Source organism: Podarcis raffonei, chromosome 5 (genome assembly GCF_027172205.1).
Source record: "Podarcis raffonei isolate rPodRaf1 chromosome 5, rPodRaf1.pri, whole genome shotgun sequence".
NCBI classification, from domain to species: domain Eukaryota; kingdom Metazoa; phylum Chordata; class Lepidosauria; order Squamata; family Lacertidae; genus Podarcis; species Podarcis raffonei.
This window is the reverse complement of record NC_070606.1, coordinates 59,944,992-59,965,636: the sequence shown is the minus strand read 5'-3', so window position 1 is coordinate 59,965,636 and position 20,645 is coordinate 59,944,992. Positions and strand designations below refer to the sequence as shown.

Here is a 20,645-nt window from a genome sequence, read left to right as displayed (position 1 = left end):
GCATGCCTGGGAAATACATCACATGCACTTGTGCATGCATGCAAAGCCAAGGACGGCCTGTTCCTGGATCTCTCCTCCACACCCTGGGCCCATGTTTACTGGGACTTTTCTCCCCTTCCCATCAATCCAGCATCTGGGAATGGTTATTTTTTGGCATGAAAACAGAAAGGAAGGAGAAACTGAAGCCTATAGGAGGTGCTGCTGCACACAGAGAGCACTTGGCCTGCCTAGAAACATGCGCTCAGCTTCTGACACAAATCTTTGCCTGAGAATCTTTGCATGCCAAGTTTTTCTGGAGTTCTCAAAGAGGTAGAGCAAGCTGGGCAATGCTGCTGCCTCTGAGTAGGTCCCCTACTTATCTGTTTGGTGTTTCCACATATCTGACAGATTCCTTTTTCAAGCAGAAGAGAAAAGGGGTAGAATCAGCCATCTATTCCGAGTCACACCCAATGCTGATTCGCACACACTTACGTCCACCTTCACACTCTTATAAATTCCTCTTGCACAGTCTCACCTCGTGACACTCACACCCCAAGGCCTGCCAGTCTCCCCTTCTCTCCACCCGCCCCCTGAACACTGCGCTGATTCATCCCAGCACATTCATCAGGAGCCAGTGATTTTCTGTCAGTCCCAGAGCCTGCTGAGCTTATCTTGTTTCTACCTGTGATACCTGGGGGCCTCAGGCCACCTCCCCTCATTCCAGTGGGCTTGATAAAGCCATGGCTTTATCTTATCTGAGCTGCATTGGCAGCCGCAGATTAATGGGGCTGAGGGAGAAAGAGCGACTTGTCTCTTCCGTGCAGCTAGGAATGACAAGGCTGGGCGCGTGTCTACACTCGAGTTAAATGTGGACGGAGATATGTTCACGTGAGGGACTGTGTGTGACAGCAACTGGATGACGAGCATGCAGTGTGTTCAGAGGGGGACAGCAGCAAGTGGTTTGACTTGAAATGCAGAATAAATTTACTCAATTCACTTCCCAGGTATGTCACAAATGTTTCCCCACTATAAAGAAGAGTCACGTTATGCTCCAGATGTTATCTGGAGCACAGACAGCTTCTGAATGTTGTCCTCATGCGTGGGGCAGGATCCCTTGGTTGGGTCCAGAAACCCGTTTCCATTGCCTAGTTGTCACTCTTGATCCAGTGACAAGTAGTGATGTGAGATGTCAAAGGTGCCTCCACAGCCACAGTCACCACACAGAGTGGCCTCCTCTGCAGCTGCCACTGCTGCTGTGGCTGGGAGGGGGCTACAAAGGGGTCGGAGGCTGCTGTGGCACCCCCTCCTCAAAATGATGGTAATAGTATTGGATGAGGAGTTATAGGTCATCTAAGAGCAAGAGTACCAGAGCACTTTTATTTGGACCAAATGTTAAAAATCACAAAGAGGCAAATAAGATTTTGGACTTCATAAACATTCTTCATTAGACTAGATACTAAGTCAAAAAAAATTAAAGGATGAGGGAGGGAAACATTACTGAGCATAAAGGAAAAACCTCCGGTATGCCCAGAAATAAATTGTGGCTTCAGCTGGCTGTGGAAATCCAAAGAAGAAAAGCCCAGTCTAAGCCCAAAGAGGTGCTACTGGGTAACCTGAAACACTGCTTCAAAGACAGGGAAGCCTCTATTTTATTTGTAACAGTGGTAGCTCATTAAAATTGATTAAAAGGAATCTAACTTTAAGTGATTAAGTGAACAGCAAAGGCTTTGCTTTACCTCAAGCCCTGGGAGCCCCAGGAGCAGATATTCTCTTATCTTTTTCTTTTTTTATTGAAAGCCTGCCTTTTAGATGATGATAGTAGTAGTAGTAGTGTTGTTGTTATTGTTGTTGTTTAGTCGTTTAGTCGTGTCCGACTCTTCGTGACCCCATGGACCAGAGAACGCCAGGCACCTCTGTCCTCCACTGCCTCCCGCAGTTTGGTCAAACTCATGCTGGTAACCTCGAAAACACTATCCAGTAGTAGTAGTAATATATTATTATTATTATTATTATTATTATTATTATTATTATTAATAATAATAATACCCCACCCATCTGGCCGGGTTTCCCCAGCCACTCTGGGTGGCTTCCAACAAAAGATTAAAAATACATTAAGACATCAGTCGTTGAAAACTTCCCTAAACAGGGCTGCCTTCGGATGTCTTCTAAACGTGAGATAGTTGTTTATTTCTTTGACATCTGATGGGAGGGCCTTCCACAGGGCGGGCACTACTACCGAGAAGGCCCTCTGCCTGGTTCCCTGTAACTTCGCTTCTTGCACTGAGGGAACTGCCAGAAGGCCCTAGGTGCTGGACCTCAGTGTCTGAGGGTGGAGATGCTCCTTCAAGTATACTGGGCGGGCTTTAAAGGTCAGCACCAACACTTTGAATTGTGCTCGGAAACATACTGGTCAAGTGTCCAGTTTGATTTATTCTTAACTAAATGCTTTCCTTCCCAGGAGATGTGGAATAAGCAAACATGCAGCAAGTGAAATGATCCCTATTCACTGCATCCCTGTGCTTGGGAAGGCCACTGATCGGAAAGGTTCAGAAGGATGGTAGTAACATTAAGTCAAAGGAGATGCTTTTCCTTTGACTTTTACTAAACATTTCCATGTATCTCTGCAAGTAAACAGAGAAAAGACCCCAAGAATGAGAGATGGGCCCAGCTTTCCCCCAACCTGATGTTCTCCACATGTTATTATTGGCTCAGCCTATCCCATCAAAATGGACTTTTGCCAGGCTGCTTCCTCTTGTCCCGCTAAGCCAGACCCTCACACCTGCATCATGAGCAAGAATAATTCCTCCTCCCTAAGTCTCCAAGCAGGCCCAGCATCACTGAGTGCTCACCTCCAAGCTCAGCTAGAGACTTCCCCTCCCCACACAGGGCAAAGTCCGCAGCAGGAGGGAAGTGACTAATTGATACTCAAGAGTTAGCAGAGGTCCCCTCACAAGGGTTGGGCCACTGACAGCCCAGATAAACCCTGGATAATAATCTCTTTCTAATGGTGCCTGCCCTCAGGAGGGGCACCTGCAGCAGCCGAGCCTGTTTCCAGGGACTCAAAGGCATGTACAACCATTGCAGAACTACAAGGAAAACAATGAGGTAGGAATAACTCCTCCTTTTGTGAACTGCCCTGCCTTATCCAAGCTGAAAAACATAGGGTGTTTTCTCTGCGGGTGTATTCATGCCTTTGATGCAATAGTAGTGCATTAGTGGTGGGTTTCTACTGGACCGTCCACACATCATTCTGCTGTATTAATTATTCTATGGTGTTCTCCAATATTAGAGCATTATTGCCATCTGAAAGGGCACCTTGCACTAGAGCGCAACAAAAGCTGGACAAAAAAAAGTTACAGGATTTCTGTAGGAAGTTACAGGACATGGAAATGAAGCAGTATGTGCCCTGGTGCCTTCAAGGGGCAAACAGTAATGAAAGTGGGATCACGTCTATCTGCCAGGATGGCACCATGAGCACAAATCATCATGCATGCACAATAAAAAGGACATGTGGAGGGGGCCATAGATAGACCAGTAGAAAAGCATTTCACTGTCTATCTCAGATCCTGGGGGGTGCTTATATGGCAGAGTTTAAATTCATGGATTTCAGTGAGCTCAAATGTGCTTCGCTCCATAGCCCAATTCACCCATCACATGGACATGCTAGCTGGGACTGAAGTCCATAACATTTGGAAGGCATCAAGTTGGTGAAGGCTGCTATAGTTACTGGCTTACCACGAACAAGGATATCCTTCCTGCTTTGCTTCTCCACTAGTTGAAACAACAAACCACAATCCCTGGCTTAGTCCTATGAGGGATTACAGCTCAAACAAACCACATTCAGGAAGTCAAGAACAAACCTTGACATTACATGGTTATTTGTTTGGAGCAAAACAAACCATGACCCCTCACAGAGCTAAGCCAGGGACTGTGGTTTTTTGTTTTCTCTAGGGAGGAGAAAAGTGACAGACACCTGCACATTCATGGTAAACAATTAACTATGGTTTACCATGATGGGTGAGCACAGACTATATTGGAATGCTGCTGCTTCGTTTTTCTTAAGGCTTGAAGCGGAACTTGGTGTTTGTTCTGGCACTAGAATACACAAAGCCTCTGTCTTTTGAATGTGTACTGCATTCAAATATGTATACTGTTCCTGTAATCAACATGTAAGGCTACCAAATTTATTACCCGTACTTGCTCCTGGTTCTCTGCTTTCAACAGCACTTTGATCTTTAGAGTTTAGCCAGTACCAATCCTCACCTCCTGTCTGTAATAAGCTTCTCATGCTGGTTTCTGCAGATCAGGTTTTTGTTAAAGAAACAATAACTCACAAGGATGGGGGGAGGGTTCCTGACATTTGACAACCCTAATTTCCTTTAGCTTTAGACATAATCCTGTTGACTTGGTTTTGAATGTTAATGTACCCAGGTGTATGCACTTGCAACCTTCATGCAACCAATGATGTTGTAGAATGTTGTTCATAGCTAGGCAGTCTTCAGTGATCCAAGTTTCTCACTTGGTCAGCTTAGGATCATTGATAGCATTCTGCTGAAGCTTCTGAGTCTCCATCCCAGAATACTTTATTTAATTTAATGTGGCATTTGGTTGATTTAATGTGGTAAGTATAATGTTCCTTTAATGTGGTAAGTATAATGTTCCAATTAAACTTCAGGCATTTACTGGGCACCCACCTGGTATACAACATTGGCCCTTGTAATGCCCTATATTCCCATATAAACCTATCCCCTTCCACAAATGTACCAGAGCCCAATGGCAAATTCAAGTTTCTTTTTCTGACATTTCCTTCTCTCGAGCCATAATTACAAAAGGGATTGTTGGGCTTCCACACTAACATCATTCATTTGTAGAACCTGGTCATCAAAATCAATAGATGGTCATTTCCATGTATAGAGGACCATTTAAACATTTAGTTAGTAGTGGTGAGTTGGATATTATTCAGCCATCTCAGAGAGTCTATTGAATGCAATGAGCAGGTATTGCAAATGTGTTTATCAGTCCTGGCCACAGATATTTTTGTGCTTGAAGCAAAACAAGCACACACATGCACACCACATAGCTGAGTGCCTGCTCTGGACAGGAGTTCATTATTAAGAGCACTTCAGATACGAGGCAAGAAAATTGCACCCTTCCTGAAATCTACTGCCCAACGCCGACTGCTTCATGGCATTTCATAGCCCTGCCAGCTGGGCCCTGATGCCTGTGTGTGCAGGGAATGGGAACAAGGGGGGAGGGAGAGAGAGAGAGCTGGAAAGCAGGAGGGGGAGGAAGAAACAGAGAGGGCTGGAGGAGCGGCCCAGACTGGGAGGTGGGGACATCCTTGTGGCTGGCTCCCAACTCAATCCTGGGAGGGGGGGAGCATGCCTGGTGAAGATTGGCTGCCGGTTCCCCCCAAGAGGCTGCTTTGGAAACCTAGAGGGGGTGGTGCTAAACAGCCCAGAGCAGAGTCTTCAACTTAATCTAGCTTCAGCTCACTCCATCCCACCGATAGTGCCAGATACAACCTTGGGGGAGAATGCTGTTGCTTGCCTAGGCGCAGGCACACCCGTTTTAAGAGGCAGGTGTTAGCTCCTTGGCTGGGCTTGGCCCAGGCAGTGCCCTCCATTCAGCTTGGCTCCCATCAGCGCTCGTGGCAACCAGAGTCCCACGTTCTCTCCCTCTCTCTCCCCTGCAGCCGAGGGAGCCCTGAGGGGAGTGTCTCTGAGCCATGATGTCACCCTGCCCATGGAATGCCCTGGGCACTGTGCTGCTGGTTCTGGTGCAGGGCTGGGCGCTGTCCGTGAGTCAGGAGTACGACTACTACAGCTGGCAATCCGACAACTTCCAGCATGGACGCTTCTACACTAAGCAGCCCCAGTGCGTGGACATCCCGGCCGACCTGCAGCTCTGCCACAACGTGGGCTACAAGCGCATGCGTCTCCCTAACCTGCTGGAACACGAATCCATGCCAGAGGTAAAGCAGCAAGCCAGCAGCTGGGTGCCCCTGCTGGCCAAGCGGTGCCATTCCGACACACAGCTTTTCCTGTGCTCCCTCTTTGCACCTGTCTGCCTGGACCGGCCCATCTACCCATGCAGGTCGCTGTGCGAGGTGGTGCGCGACTCGTGCGCTCCTGTCATGGAATCCTACGGCTTCCCTTGGCCTGACATGCTCAACTGCAACAAGTTCCCCTTCGACAATGACCTGTGCATCGCTGTGCAGTTTGGAAACAGTCAGGCAACTCAGCCACCAGGTAACTGCATGGGGAGACTGCGATGGGGGGAAAGGACCTGTGGTAAGAGATTGCTTGGGAGGCAATGTCTCTCTTACAGAACCCCACACTCATCCTGCCCATTAGACCTTGGGTCCTAGGGTAATCCAGCTCTGCTCTCACTGCTCCTGGCTCAGGTTATCGTTCAAAGCTCTGCTGGTATTGCAAAGTGTGCAAGAGACTGCCAGTCTATCAGGGCATAGTCCAGAAGGGTGGATGGAGCACAAAGCATGTAGGCTAGGCCCAGAATTGGAGTTTGTCCCCATGTTCATTGCTTATCCAAGCCTTTTCCTGAAATGGTAGTAGCAAGTGGCTTCAAAGCTAAAAATCATCTCTCCTTTCTCTTCATGTCCCAAGACGAGGCAGTTTCTCATTACGTTTGCTGTGAGACATTATACAGTACTTGAGGCTCTGAGAAAATATCCTGTCACAGTTGCGAAATGAGAGTCGTAAGTGGCTTTCTCAACACTCACAATATTTGTGGTGTTTATCCCCCTCCTTTCGTGAAGTTTACATAATTTCCCATTTCATTATGTTGAAATAGCATACCTCAACGATGAGCTTGATGCATATGTTGATCTTTTGATTCTTCCTGCCAGCTTGAATGCTGCTATATGGCAGGGACAGGGAACCTGTGGTCCTAAATTACAACTCCCATCATCTCTACCCATTGGCTCTGCTGAGTAGGGGCTGATGGGAGATGGAGTCCAATAACGCCTAAAGGGCCACAAGTTCCCCACCCTGCTCTATATAGGGCTTTCCTTGTCCTTGAGATACCACCTCCAAAAGTCCCTTTTCATAAGCACAAAAGCAGCAGCATCCCAACACAGGGCAAACCATCCATCTGACCATTTGCCCTGTATCTGTTCCCTTGCAGAGGCACAGCCTTCTACAATGCATACTCCCAGTGGGACAGCTTCCTATCAGTTTCTAGGACAGCCTCTGCTGAAGATTTCAAATCTGTAAAAATAATCCTTAATTGGATTAAAACCAGGTTACAGTCATGGGAATAGGGTGGGTCCTGAAAACACACTGGTAGAACCCTAATTTGGGGGGTCAGAAGCAGGTTACAGGGCTTAAAGGATGGGATGGAAGAGCAAGTGCAGCAAACACACATATCTACGTATGTGTGATCAATAGCAAATTCTTTAGCTCAGCAACCACTGGGAGGCAGTGTCCAATTGAACAGAGAACATCCAAAGAGATGTATAGCATAGGACACTTGGTAAGATTGGAAACAGGAGCCAGAATCCATGACTTCTCTATAGCTTATCCTACTAGTCAGTGCAATAGGGTACCTTACAACCCCCCCACTTTAAGTGCATATGGCAACCTTGTTTTGTGCACACTGGGTGAGGTGGAGGGCATCTCCCAAAATTCATGGTCACATATTTCAACACTCCTTTCCTAGTTTGATGAGCAACATTTTTCATGGATGAGTTTCCACCAGGCTCATTTTGAATTCAGGAGTATCCTTGGAGGCACAGTATATTATTTCACTCCCCAAACAAGTGGGAAATTCAGAGGAGCCTTTGCAGGATCATTTTCCTAGGAGGATCGCTGCTTGGAGGAGTGAGCAGCAGAGATTTATGGTGCGGCTGTGAAAATCTGTTTATTTACAAATGAACAGGCAGGGAACCAGGAGTAGCACAAATATTGCCTGTTAGCGCAGACCTTGGAATCCAAAGTCTAGCAAGCTCCAAGCACACTTCCTGCTTCTTCCTAGTCATCACTTCCAGCATCTAACTTAACACCATCCGTTGAAAAATTGCCCTCCTAAACAACCCTGTCTCTGATCTCCAAGGAAGTCCTATGGGATTGACTCTCAAAACTGTAGGATAGCTGGCGGGGGTGGGAGACCCTGGAAAAGGGATGCAAAGTCTAAAACAGCAATAGAGCCTAAGGCAGGCATTTTAAGAACTTTATTGACTTGCTGGTTTTATGGTTAATTTTCACAATTTTATCATTTTATAGTTTCACAACACACTGGTTAGACATTACAGGGATAAGCGATAACTTGTTGAAATGAAAATGAACTCTCACCCACCCACACCAGGTAGAATACCCTGAGCGATGGCACCCCCAAAGATTGATCATCCATACCAGATCTGGGATGCTAAGGAACACCTACCAACTTGTTATAATGACATTTCTCTGTGTGCGGTTTCAGGAGGGCGCCAGAGATGTCCTATTCTCTTCCTTGTTTCATGCCAGTATTAAATTAGTGACCCAACTTACAGACTCTCCTATCAGAGTAAGGATCTCAACATGCTCACCTATAGAGCAGATGGCTGGGTTGTGTGTCCTATAAAGTTAGGGGCAAGTTTGAAAAGGCTAAAGAAACAATGTCTTCATGCAAATGTCAGGTCACACTCACCTTTCATACTGTTAGTTTTTTGTAGCATATATATATGCTGGGGTAACTGTAGACAAAGGATGTCAGAGGTCTTGTACTTTTAATGTTGGTATAAAGCTGGGAGCCTCATAAGGGTCAGCTTCACACATTAAATACCTTTTCTACCTAACTATTAAAAGATAAAGGAGCTTTGTCCTTCTTTACATCTAGGCCAACCCTTGTCTGCTTACTCCTTCTCTCTGCTTTTCTTTCTTCTTCTCTGAAGAGAAGCAGAGTGGTGCTACATCTCATTTAACCCACCCTAGGACACAGAATAGGGACACGGGTGGCGCTGTGGGTTAAACCACAGAGCCTAGGACTTGCCGATCAGAAGGTCGGCGGTTCGAATCCCCGTGACGGGGTGAGCTCCTGTTGCTCGGTCCCTGCTTCTGCCAACCTAGCAGTTCAAAAGCACGTCAAAGTGCAAGTAGATAAATAGGTACCACTCCGGCAGGAAGGTAAACGGCGTTTCCATGCGCTGCTCTTGTTCGCCAGAAGTGGCTTAGTTATGCTGGCCACATGACCTGGAAGCTGTCTGCGGACAAACGCCGGCTTCCTCGGTCAATAAAGCGAGATGAGCGCCGCAACCCCAGAGTCGGTCACGACTGGACCTAATGGTCAGGGGTCCCTTTACCTTTACCTAGGACACAGAATGGCCCAGGGGTGGGTCCCACCATGTCCTCACGCATTCCACCAGGATGGATAGCCAAAAGAGGCTCCATAGCTTACCATGGAGCATTTCACCTACCTGGATTAATAGTAAGCATTCCCCTCAATACATAGCTATAAGTCCAAGAAGAAGGCTGGTCCTCAGCTTCATTTATCACTGCTGTAGTCATGACATGATGACATGACCATTCTTAGCCCAGGGGATCCCCAACTGTGGCTCATGGATCATCAGAGGCCCCCAAGATTCATTCAGGTGATCCATGGCATGTTCATATTAAATGCTCATGGCAATTTTTAACTGTATTTTTTATTGCTTCTTTTATTTATTGTCTTGTAAGTTATTATACTTATTATTCCATAGAATTCAAATTGTAGCACAAGATATAAAAAAGAAGCAATACAAAATACTATACAAAACCATGCAGCGTATAGCCCAGCACATTACAATTGTTACAACAAGCAGAAAAATCATTAACTGGTCCGCCAAGACCCTCAGCAATTTTCAAGTGGTCCATGGGGAGAAACGTTTGAGCATCACTGGCTTAGCCTACACTTCAGGCTATTCCCTCCAGTCAGCCCAGACCACCAGAATGTCGTTTTGCCCTTGACTGACAGGTTCGCGTCATACAACACAGAGCCTTGGTTTCCCTCATCCTCTCCCATCAAATATCTCTTTTGATTTATATCATTTTAACCCTCACGCGCGCACTTTTAGGGGGCTGGAAGATAGTAAAATTAAATGGAATGTTATTTAACTGGGGCAAATATAGGGGTTTGTATAACGGGGGAAATTAAGAGGTGGATAAAGAATCAGTTAAATAAGAAACAAATATTCCCCCCTCCAAAAAAAAAAAACGAAGAAGCCTTATCCAGCTGTTCAAAAGGCTTTCCAATAAGGATTACGGGCTTCCTGTTTGGGTGAGCCAAACTCCCAAACCTTCTGTTAGTTCAAGATACAGTACTACATGACAGGCCAAAGAAAGTTCGTGACGAGACAGATGATCTAGGATTGAGAATAATCATTATTAGATGTGGGCTGCCCATGAGAATACAGCCAGGAAGTTGCAGGGCCAGAGCTGTGAGCAATGTCCCAAACATTTGGCAGGTGAGGACTCACTTTTTTTCCATCTTGCAGTGTCAAAGATCTGCACCCAATGCGAGATGGAGCACAAAGCAGATGGCATCATGGAGCAAATGTGTTCCAGTGACTTTGGTGAGTCATCCGTTCAAAGCAGCAGGGATTGGGGAGTCTCTGCTTGGGGCATCTGAGAGTAAAGCTGAAGCTCCGCAGAACAACTGTTGAGAATGTGTTGCAAATTCTTTACTTGCATTCCCCTATCTTCTACAACTTACTGGGATTCAAGGTTCCCTTTGAACCCCAGCCTTTGCCATCAGACCTCCAATAACTTCCAGCTTGTTTCTGGCCCAAAGCAAGGTACTGTTTTTGACCTAGAAAGCCTTACAACTCCACTCCATTGCTTAGGACAGAGCTTGTATTTTGCTGGCGGAAGGTCCCAGCATTCCAGGTAGAATGGGAAAAACCACTGTCCAAAGCTTTGAAGAGTCACTATCTAACACTGTCAATCAAGAGTGGCTAAGGCCCGTGTTGCTCCAGATATTGTTGGACTCCATCATCCCTGATAACTAACCAAGGCTGGTGAGAGTTTGAGTCCAACATCGGAAGGGTCACGTAGTTAGTCACCCCTGGTGTGTAGACAATATTGAACTGTTAGTATGACTCAGTGTAAGGCAGCTTCTTATGTTTAGGAGCTAGGAGCAGACTGAGTCCAAGGTATCTGAAGAACCACCCTCTGAACCTGCATGCTATGCAAGGCCCTTTGAGTATTTCCACACCTGGAAATTAGGGAAGAGGCCCTTTTAGGTGGAAAGACCCCGGATGTGGATTGCCTCCCCACATAGATTAACATGGCACAAACAATATCTTTTAGACGGTAGGCCTGTGATTAGAGTGTTGAACTAGGACCCCCAAACATCTATTTAATTGTGCAATCTTGATTTGTTCTCATTACATTATTCGGGTGGTTATGGTGGATCCCACTTTCAATAGTACCTGTGCATACAAAGTTTTTAAGGCACCTATGGTCAAAGGTCCCTTTACCTTTACCTTTTTACAGTTTACTTGCCAATCCATGAATGTCCTGTAGCTTCCTGCTGAGCTCCTGTAACTTTCCATGCTGCAAATGTTCAAATGTTGGTTGGTTTGTTTTGCACTATAGTGCAAGGTATCCCTGCAGATGGCAATAATGTGGTAATATCGGGGAAGCATTGCAGAACCATTAGTAAAGCGGAACTATGTGTGAGTGGTTCGGTCTAAACCCATAATTAATGCACAATTATTGTGTGAATGACATGTTGCAGAAATATATAAATAAAAGTTAAGACCACCATTCTGGAGGCACAGCTCCAGATCTGAAGAAACCAAGACCATAGCTGTCAACTTTTCCCTTTTCTTGCGAGGAATCCTATTCAGAATAAGGGAATTTCCCTTTTAAAAAGGGAAACATTGACAGCTATGACCAAGATGCAAATCCCCACTTGGCCATAGAACTCACTGGGTAACCTTAGCCTAGTCCAACTAACTTTATAGGGTTATTGTGAGGGCAGGAGTTTGGGGGGAGGGAGAGAGAGATACACATGGACTTGTGTTCCTAGTAGGAAACAAGGATAAACATGCAAAATAAGCAAAGAAAGCATGTCAGGCCTGCTTGTCTGTTTGCTTAAGCTATTAACTAGTTGTAACTATTTCATCAGTATTATTTCTGTTGGTGTTTTTTATATCATCTGTATTTTTTAACCTATGTTAATTTGGGCTTAATTAGGTTTAACACCATGCAGAATTCGTTCATTGCCCTGAAGACGGTTTATACTGGAAAATCAGCATACACATTTTTAAAACAAATCATCATAAAAATAAAACGTGATGTGCCTCATTCCAGAAGAAAGGAGGCCGGCCTGCTACTTCAGATGATAATCCCAGAAAAACAGTTAAATGCTGAAAATAGGAGGCAAGGATCAGAGAGGTTTGTCAGATCTGTCTCCCAGCAACTCCCCTTTGAGCCATCCATCTCTTTGATGAACTTTTGGCTTCAACAGCGATGTTCCCAGTTGACCATGGCAAAGAGGGTTCAGGCTGACACAGTGTGGTTTAAAAAAAAAAAGTTAAAACAAAGCAGTGCAGTATCCACCCAGAAGCTCTTTTTGCTTCAGATTTCAGCATGACCAGTAAGGCAGTTTATACTGGTGCTAACAAGATATACACAGGAGAGACCCATCCAGAAAGTGGTCAGAAATCAACACCATTACCTTCTTTCCTTGACACACGTCATACAAGCTGGTTCCAGGGTAGAACACCACTTTTTCTCAACACACAAGACCAGGCAATTTGGATCATCAGCTGTTGATTATGCATCTTGGGCATGATGTGTGGGAGGCCGAGAACCACTTCACATGAGATATTTCCCCTACACATGATATGGCTGCCAGCCATCTATAGGATCCTCTTCACATAGAAAATCAGTGCATGGATACAATCACAGTGATTTCCACAATTATGCAGCGGCTGCAAAGTCCTGCTATAGTCAACAAAATTGATCCTTGAGGTAACTAACCCTGTACTTCCAAAAACAAAGCTATTAAGATATACTGCATTTTCCATACTTTTATGAAGCCAACCTACTTGCTATTGGAAATGTATTATTGGCACTATATGTATACACTCATGTGATGAGAACAGAATTTCACCTTATCCTAAACACACAGATTAAAAACAAGGACGCAAAAAAAAAATCTAAAAACTTATAAAATAACACCAACCAATTCATAGCAATCCAAGACATATGGTTAGATTTTTATTTATTTTTAAATGGTATTTAGAACTCCTGCATAAGGAACTTCTGTACAAGAATATGTCACTGCATCTGACCAAGTTGAGAAGCATCTGGGATTCAAGGGGGTCACAGAACTTCACTAAATAATATTGATTATATTTTATTGATTGCACTGTGTTTCCCCATGTTTTTCTACATATTGTTGCCATATGACTCTTACTACAATCGTGGATTCAGCCATCTGAAGTTTTTTAATTGCATAGGTTCTGTGCAAGGTTGTGCTTCCTAAGCTTTTAGATTGTAACCTTGTTTTCAAATCTTTTATAAGGTCAAATTCTATTATTATCACAGGCTTGCATAAATATTGCAAATGCGTTTTTTGGCCCTATAGTTATTACGTTGACATTATAGAAAGGTGGAAAATACACTACTGTGTATTATTTATTTATAGCTTTTTTAACCTTGATTTTTGTGTTGTTTATTTCTGGCATGCAGTCAGATATTTTCTTTCATTTCTGGTTTTTGTAGGAGTAGGCTGGAGCATTCATTGCTCCACTCCTGGACTAAGGACAAAAACCTGGACGACTTGCACCTGTTGAGGAACCTTACTCCAATGAACCTGTGATGGGTTTAAAAGCTTAATAGATGGTGGCTTGTCTTTTTGTCAAATACAAATCTATCATTTACAAACAAATATACTCAATGGGAAGTTGAAGAGGAATTCCATGACCTCTCATTCAGTCAGAGGAGACAAAGCAGATCCTGACAGTCTGTGTGACCCCCCTCTATTACCTACTCCTCATCTCCCCTTTTAACAGGGCCAAATACGTAGCTGTCAAACAAGTCAGTCCTCCTAATCCCTGTCCTTATGAACTCACACCCCCTCTTCTTGTTCCTTCACTTTGACTTCACCCAACTGCCTGTAAGCTCCTAACACAATCTGCTTCCCATTTACCCCTACAGTGGTGAAGATGCGCATCAAGGAGATCAAGAAAGAGAATGGGGAGAGGCGATTGGTGGCTGCGCAGAAGAAGAAAAAGCTGCTCAAAGTGGGGCCGTTGAAGCGCAAGGACACCAAGAAGCTGGTGCTGCACATGAAGAACGCAGGTGCCTGCCCCTGCCCCCAGCTTGATGACCTCAGTGGCAGCTTTCTGGTGATGGGGCGAAAGGTGGGTGGGCGGTTGCTAGTCTTGGCCATTTACCGCTGGGAGAAGAAGAATAAGGAGATGAAATTTGCTGTCAAATTCATGTTCTCCTACCCTTGTTCCATGCACTACCCCTTCTTCTATGGGGCAGACCCCCACTGAATCCCCACTCATTCCAAGAACCCTGCTCACTCTTCTTCACAGCACTCCCCACACTTTTTGGTTCCCCACTCGTAGCCCGCAGAATACCCTTTTTTACATGGGCTGACCTACACAAAGCCACATACTGTTGGGAGCCCATCCCTGCAACAGGACCCTTTCTTCTAAAGCACAAACTCCATTAGGACCAGCTCCATTAAGTTCCAGATCAGAGTTCTGCCCATCTTGGAAGCTTTGGAGAACATGCAGAAATCCACCTCATTGCCAACACACCTTCACTAGAAGAATAAGTCTTAGCACCTGCAAGCAAACATCTCTTATCAATCCCAGTACACCCAAGCTCCAATAGAGGCTGAATCACACAGAATTTTAGTTGCAACCTTTAGTGGAACATTTAAGGAAAATCCCAGTCCATTCTTAATTCCTACTAGTGAGAAGCCAAAGATTTTGAAACATTATGAGCAGGGCAACCAATGCTTTCCAGTCGCAACCTTTCATTTTCATAGTGCATTGAACTACTTAGTTACAGGGATGGGAAACCTGCGGCCCACTAGATATTGTCAGACTCCAAATCCCACATTCCCAGCTAGCAAACCTAATGGGCAGGGATATTGAGTGCTGTGGTCCAGCAACATCTGGAGAGTCTAACATCCCCATCCCATCCCTAACTTAGTAGGAGTTGGCCAGGCGCAGTATGAAGCTCTAAACATCTCAGACTGCCAGACACCAGATGCGTTGTACAAGCTACAATGTCCCAACTAATACTTCACTGGACTGACAATCCCCAGTTCTGGCCTCGTCTCCTAGGTTCTGCATAGCATCTTCTCAAGCCATGTAGAACCTTAAGCAGACACTAAGCAAGGCCTCCGTAGAAGCCTCCCCCAATTTCCAGCTCGCATGACCATTGGCTACTTCTCTGGCTGGGGCTGATGAGAGTTGTTGTCCAGGTTGCAGGAGGCTGCTGGTCTGTTATATGATTGTGATGCTTGAAGGTGGGTGACATCCCTCAACTAAAAAGTCCAGGTCTTCAGTCATGACATGGTCATTATTGCATCAGCATCTTTTGAGGCACAGATCTGTACAGCATCCGTAAACATCATGGGGCAGATCCACCCCATAGACATCTAAAGCACATGACTTCCTCCCCCCCCCAAAAAAAATAATAATATAATCCTGGGAACTGTAGTTTGGTAAGGGGATTGGGAATTGTAGCTGTATGAGGGTGAAACAATGATTCCCATTATTCAGGGAGGTCGTGTGCTTTAAATGTGCACTGAATGTGCTTTGAATGTATGGTGGGGATCTGCGTGTGGCAATACCAAGCGAGGTATGAGGCAGTGACTTGGAACTGTTCCTAACACAAACACTCTGCCTGAGGCCTTCATGGTCCCTTACAGAGTAATAGACATCAATTAGTCTATAGGTTTAATTATTCAAGACCATTTGTAATTGGGGATGGACGGACCACTTTGCTATATGAAGCCATTTATGTGAAGTTTCACTGAAAAATATGCCCATCACCAACTCCGCCTCCTTCCCCTCTCCATGTTTACTTGCCTATGGGCCTGTAGAAATATCATGACTATACCAAGTAGGTTAGTGCGCCAACCCCAGAGGAGCACATCAGACCTGTGCATGCACCAGTGAGGAACCAAACCACCAACTGGGCCTGCCGGGTGGCTGTGTCCACCACACAGGATGCCAGACCACCAACTGAGCCTGCCCGACAGATGGCAAACACAGGACGAATGTGTCTCCCTGGGGCCCTTCCATCTGGCAGTTTTCCAGACTCCTGAATGGTCAAGACCAGCTGGCAAGTTAATCCTGGAGCGAATATTTATAGCATCAGCACTGCCAGTTTCACCGCTCCCCACACCAGCTGTGGGGGAGTGGGGGCTGCCCAACACAAAGCAAGCTGTAGGAACTGAGTCTGGCTCCCACACACAGAAGGGTTTTTCACTGGGGTTCATTCCCAGCCAAAGTTTGCTGAGGAAGAGAGGGTGGTAGCTGAGGAGCTCTTGAAAGAACCTCTCTTCCACTCAGGGAATCCTCCGCCCTCAGATTTTCCAGATGAGTTGCTTTGCAAATCATACAGCATGTCACACACACAACTTACTATTGAGTTCATGGTTTTTGGCCACAACTGCGTGTCATGACTCATTTTTCCCTGCGCACTACTGAGAGGATGTTGTTGAAGATTCAAGCACCAGTTCGATCGGTTTTTGTACACTGAAGTGGTGGTGGTCGGGTGTTGCCATCTTGTCCTTTGCCTCAAACCGCTAAGTGTCTTTGGCTAGCCTTGCCTTTTGTCATGGCAAACTTGCCGTCCTGCTGGAGGGTGCTGAGGTAAATCGACTGGGCTGGTAATGTCTCACACACAGTCCCCTCAAAAAATGTGAGCTATTTTGTTCCCCCTAGGACTTCAATCCCCTTCAGATTGTGAACTGGGATATATTTACAAGCTAGGCCATTCCCCACTGTTCTTACATTTTGATTTATATGGCCTGCACATCACTTGGACACTGACAGATTCTCATGGCACCTGACAGCTTCAGAGCCATCATTGCTTGACTTCAGGGGAAGAATGCAAACACCGCTAGCTCCGTAAATACCCTTCTGTGACTTAAAAAAGGAACACTTTCCACTTCTTTGAATCAGATCATAGAGAGGGATTAACAGTGCATTTACTTTTGTCCAAGAATTCCGTGCTACATCCAATTAGCAAATTAGGTAGAAAATAAAGTGCCCACCTGATCAACATTCACATGGGACTAGTCCTCAAGGCCTTAGCAACCTGAAACATTTACTGACCCAGGTCCACTGAGCAGGAGCATCCCTAGCTTGGGGTTGCTTTTGTTCATGGAGCAGTCTTTTCTTAAAAATACCATTCCTGGGGATGCAGTCATCTGCATTCAATTTTCTTCATTGAAAATGCCATTTTAAGCTATTAAATTTGGTCCATTTTTTTTAAAAAAAGAAAACAGGTCTTCCATCTTCTATCCTGTCCAATATACACTCTAATAAATCCCATAGAACTTATCCTGATCACCATCTTGCCTGCTTGGTTTTGCCACCATTTTGCTGAAATTTTCATTGACCCCGTTTCATCCCGGGGACATGCATGCAGATCTTAAGACAACTCTTGCTCTTGCTGTGTTCTCTATCATTCAGGATTTTTTCATTATTTTTATTAATTCCAAGTCTTTCATTTAAAAAGTGTTCCAGCTTCATTTTATGAGGTGCTTTTTTAAAAAAATAAAAAATGAATCTTTCACAAAATGAAGCTGGAGCACTCATGTTGTGGCATCTGCATAGCATTTCCAGCTCAGCCAAGTATTCATAAAATATTTATTTTCAGCTTATGGCAGATCCAAATTCAAAATTAATTCCCATTGATATCATGACTAACTTGCCCCATTGATTTCAGTGGGAATTAGGTCTGGCCCAGCCCCAATGTTTTGAGTCATATGCTGTATTCATGCTGCATTTATTTCATGTCAAGGTCATCAGGGACACTGAATTCTGGCATCATTGTTGTGTTTAGAGTACTGCCATTATCATTCTGGTAACGGCAGGCTTTAATCATGAATGTAGCACTCCATTTTCAGTTCCCCTAATCAACAGATAATCAATGAGAAAGCTAAGCAAGTTCTTCTGCCTCAAATTTGCTTGCAAAAGCCAACTTATACATTCCACTCATTTGACTTTTATCTCAACATTATTATTTATGGATACTTGTGGATTTTTTAAAAAGGCACTGGGTTTATCAAATTAATATTAATTTTTTTCAGAAGCATCCTTCATAATTTAATTTGAAATGACACTTCTTTTTGATGCAGAAATACTAATAAGCCACAGGAAATTACCTGCAACTTTAGCGTCTGATTTCATTGCAGCACTAAACTCCACTCTTCACTTCCCTCACTGCCATGTCCATACAGGCCCTGTTAAGAGTTCCCCCACAGCAGCAGTGGTTCTTGGGTCTAGCTTGCAGCACTGCCACTTCCTTACATCTGCGACCACACGGCAATAAATAGAACAAAAGCTTTTGCATTATCTTAGCGGGAGAGTCTGCCAAGATCTCTCAATATACCGGAAGCTGCATATTGAGCCACAGCCGCTGCACTCTTTATCATATGCTCAGTTCTGTATGAAAACCGCCATCCAGCGAAGCTTAAAATGTCACTGCGCTAACAGTACAGGAAATTTTAAGAAATACTGTTTATTGAGCGAGTATTGGGAGTAGCATCTCCACAATGTAGTATTTTGGACCCGAGTTGGGTTTTTTGTACTGCTTAAAGAACTATTTCAGCTGTTTTTACTGTATGTCTGTGAGCTGCCTTGAGATACATGTAAGAAGCAACTTATAAAGTTAATACTACAGCTGCACCAGGTAGGCTAATTGCTCCTGAGGAATCATCCTGCTCATGAGTGTTTACCAACCGGCTGAAGACCAAGTTCACCAGTTGCAGGAGGGTGGCTTCTCAGTTGTGCAAGAGCGAACGAGCTGCTAGCATCCTGCCATGTGGCGCTTTGTCCTCTTGCACATTTCCAACCTTATGACGGGGAGGTGGCAGCCACATGCTATGACCAGGCAACATGGAGGACCAGCTCTCTGTGTGGCTGCACTTTGTAACTCTACAAGGAGCCGCCGTACCAAAATATAAAATAAAACAAGTCATCCCAATCCGTGTTATACCTGTGTAAAATGCCACCGAGATCTGGCCTTTGGGAGTAAGCTATAGAATCTCAAGCCTTGCTGTAAGTACCAGAAGGGAACCGAGGAGGATGCGATTCTAAACACAGGGAACATTGTGTGAACTTTAGCTAACAAGGCAGCCTTGTTCTTTCTTTCTATAATCCTTTCTCCTCATTCATTGTACCCGTGACAGAACCTGACCTTTTCCCTAAGGTTATTTCCAAGAGCAGCGACTGTGTTCGTTTGCCAAGGATGGTTTATTTCATACTAGAATTCAAATAAATCATCAGTGACATTTCAGCCCCAGATTCAAGCACCAGCAAGCTGTGACATGGCACTGAGGAGTCTGCCCATGCTTTTTCCTGCTAAGATGGTTGAGGGGAAAGCAGAGGCTACACCACAACTCAGTATTCAAAACCATCTGCAAGAGAATGTTGTTTTAACCTCCTTTTACAGATTACCTGAAAGAAGCACCATAGTTCCCTACAGGTTCTCTACTTACACATAAAACCAACCAGCAAGCAGTACAGAGTGAAGGATCTGTCAATTTCATTCTCCCCGTTTCTCTTTTTTCCTATCTTATATTCAGTTCTTCGCATTGCAGCTATTTGCAATTTTTTAAAATCCTCATGAAAATTTATCAGCCTTTTAGCGCACACTTCTCTCAATAGACGTGTTGTTATATGCAAGTTTGACTTATGTACACATTTTTGCAAGCAATTTCCCCTAACATAATTTTGTATGCTCTTTTCACAAATAACTTCATTTTTCACACACACACACACACACACACACACACACACACAAATATGTGCATTTCTGTAAACATTGCTTGGCTGGAGAACTGCATCACAAAATTTGGCTAAGTGTGAATTTCAAAGGATCGCTGTCTTTAAGTTCATGAGTTGTTTTGGAAAGTGTGGATTTGATACCATTTGACTTCAGATACATATGGAACTGAACTCCTCTTTCATCCCTAGCAAGTGGGAAGAAAGTGAGCCAAGGCCCATCACTCACACGGAGGGTGAACATCTGATGTGGGGAGACCCCTGAACTTGCAGAGCCTTCCTGCACAATTTTAAAGCTATTTAAGCTACCAGCCATCATATCTCTTAGTGATTAATTCCAGGAGCTGTATTCTGTATCGTGTGAAAAAGTGCCTTTTGTTTGGCCTGAATCCATTTCCAGTCTGGTTTTGTATCTTGTGTGTGTTCGTGCCCCCCACCCCCAATTAAAAATGCTTCACCCCAAAGAGCTGGAAAATGAGTCGCCATGCACTCCCAGTACACCTCCCCACTTACTGTGGTCCAGTTTGCAACATCGGTCCATCTTTACACATTGTACGGGAACTAGGCCAACATCCATGCCTCCTCTACAGCTCTCCATCCCACCTGCCTCAATAGACTATAGCCTGTATTTCTCAAAACACAGTGGTCTGCTCCAGTCTCCCTTCTTCTGCCCTGCTGCCCCCAGATGCCTTGT

At 44.8% G+C, this 20,645-nt stretch overlaps 1 protein-coding gene across 2 annotated transcripts; it reads left to right on the top strand.

Annotated features, from left to right (window-relative positions):
• Nucleotides 1-2,926: 2,926 nt before the first annotated feature.
• SFRP5 (secreted frizzled related protein 5) lies at nt 2,927-15,579 on the top strand. 2 transcript variants are annotated; one of them, XM_053389512.1, is made up of 4 exons: nt 2,927-3,084; nt 5,675-6,230; nt 10,448-10,525; nt 14,124-15,579. In XM_053389512.1, the coding sequence occupies exons 2-4, from the start codon at nt 5,708-5,710 to the stop codon at nt 14,465-14,467; spliced, it is 945 nt and encodes a 314-aa protein (XP_053245487.1). In that variant the 5' UTR covers nt 2,927-3,084; nt 5,675-5,707; the 3' UTR covers nt 14,468-15,579. The 2 variants fall into 2 exon arrangements, with proteins under 2 accessions (XP_053245487.1, XP_053245486.1); XM_053389511.1 differs by lacking the exon at nt 2,927-3,084 and having other exon boundaries at nt 5,306-6,230.
• Nucleotides 15,580-20,645: the final 5,066 nt, after the last annotated feature.

What these genes read in the sequence shown, in the direction of transcription:
- SFRP5 (XM_053389512.1), top strand. Translation starts at nt 5,708, where the DNA reads ATGATGTCACCCTGCCCATGGAATGCCCTGGGCACTGTGCTGCTGGTT. An exon ending in TCAGGCAACTCAGCCACCAG is followed by an intron (nt 6,231 to 10,447) that starts GTAACTGCATGG and finishes TCCATCTTGCAG; the next exon opens with TGTCAAAGATCTGCACCCAA. An exon ending in AATGTGTTCCAGTGACTTTG is followed by an intron (nt 10,526 to 14,123) that starts GTGAGTCATCCG and finishes TTACCCCTACAG; the next exon opens with TGGTGAAGATGCGCATCAAG.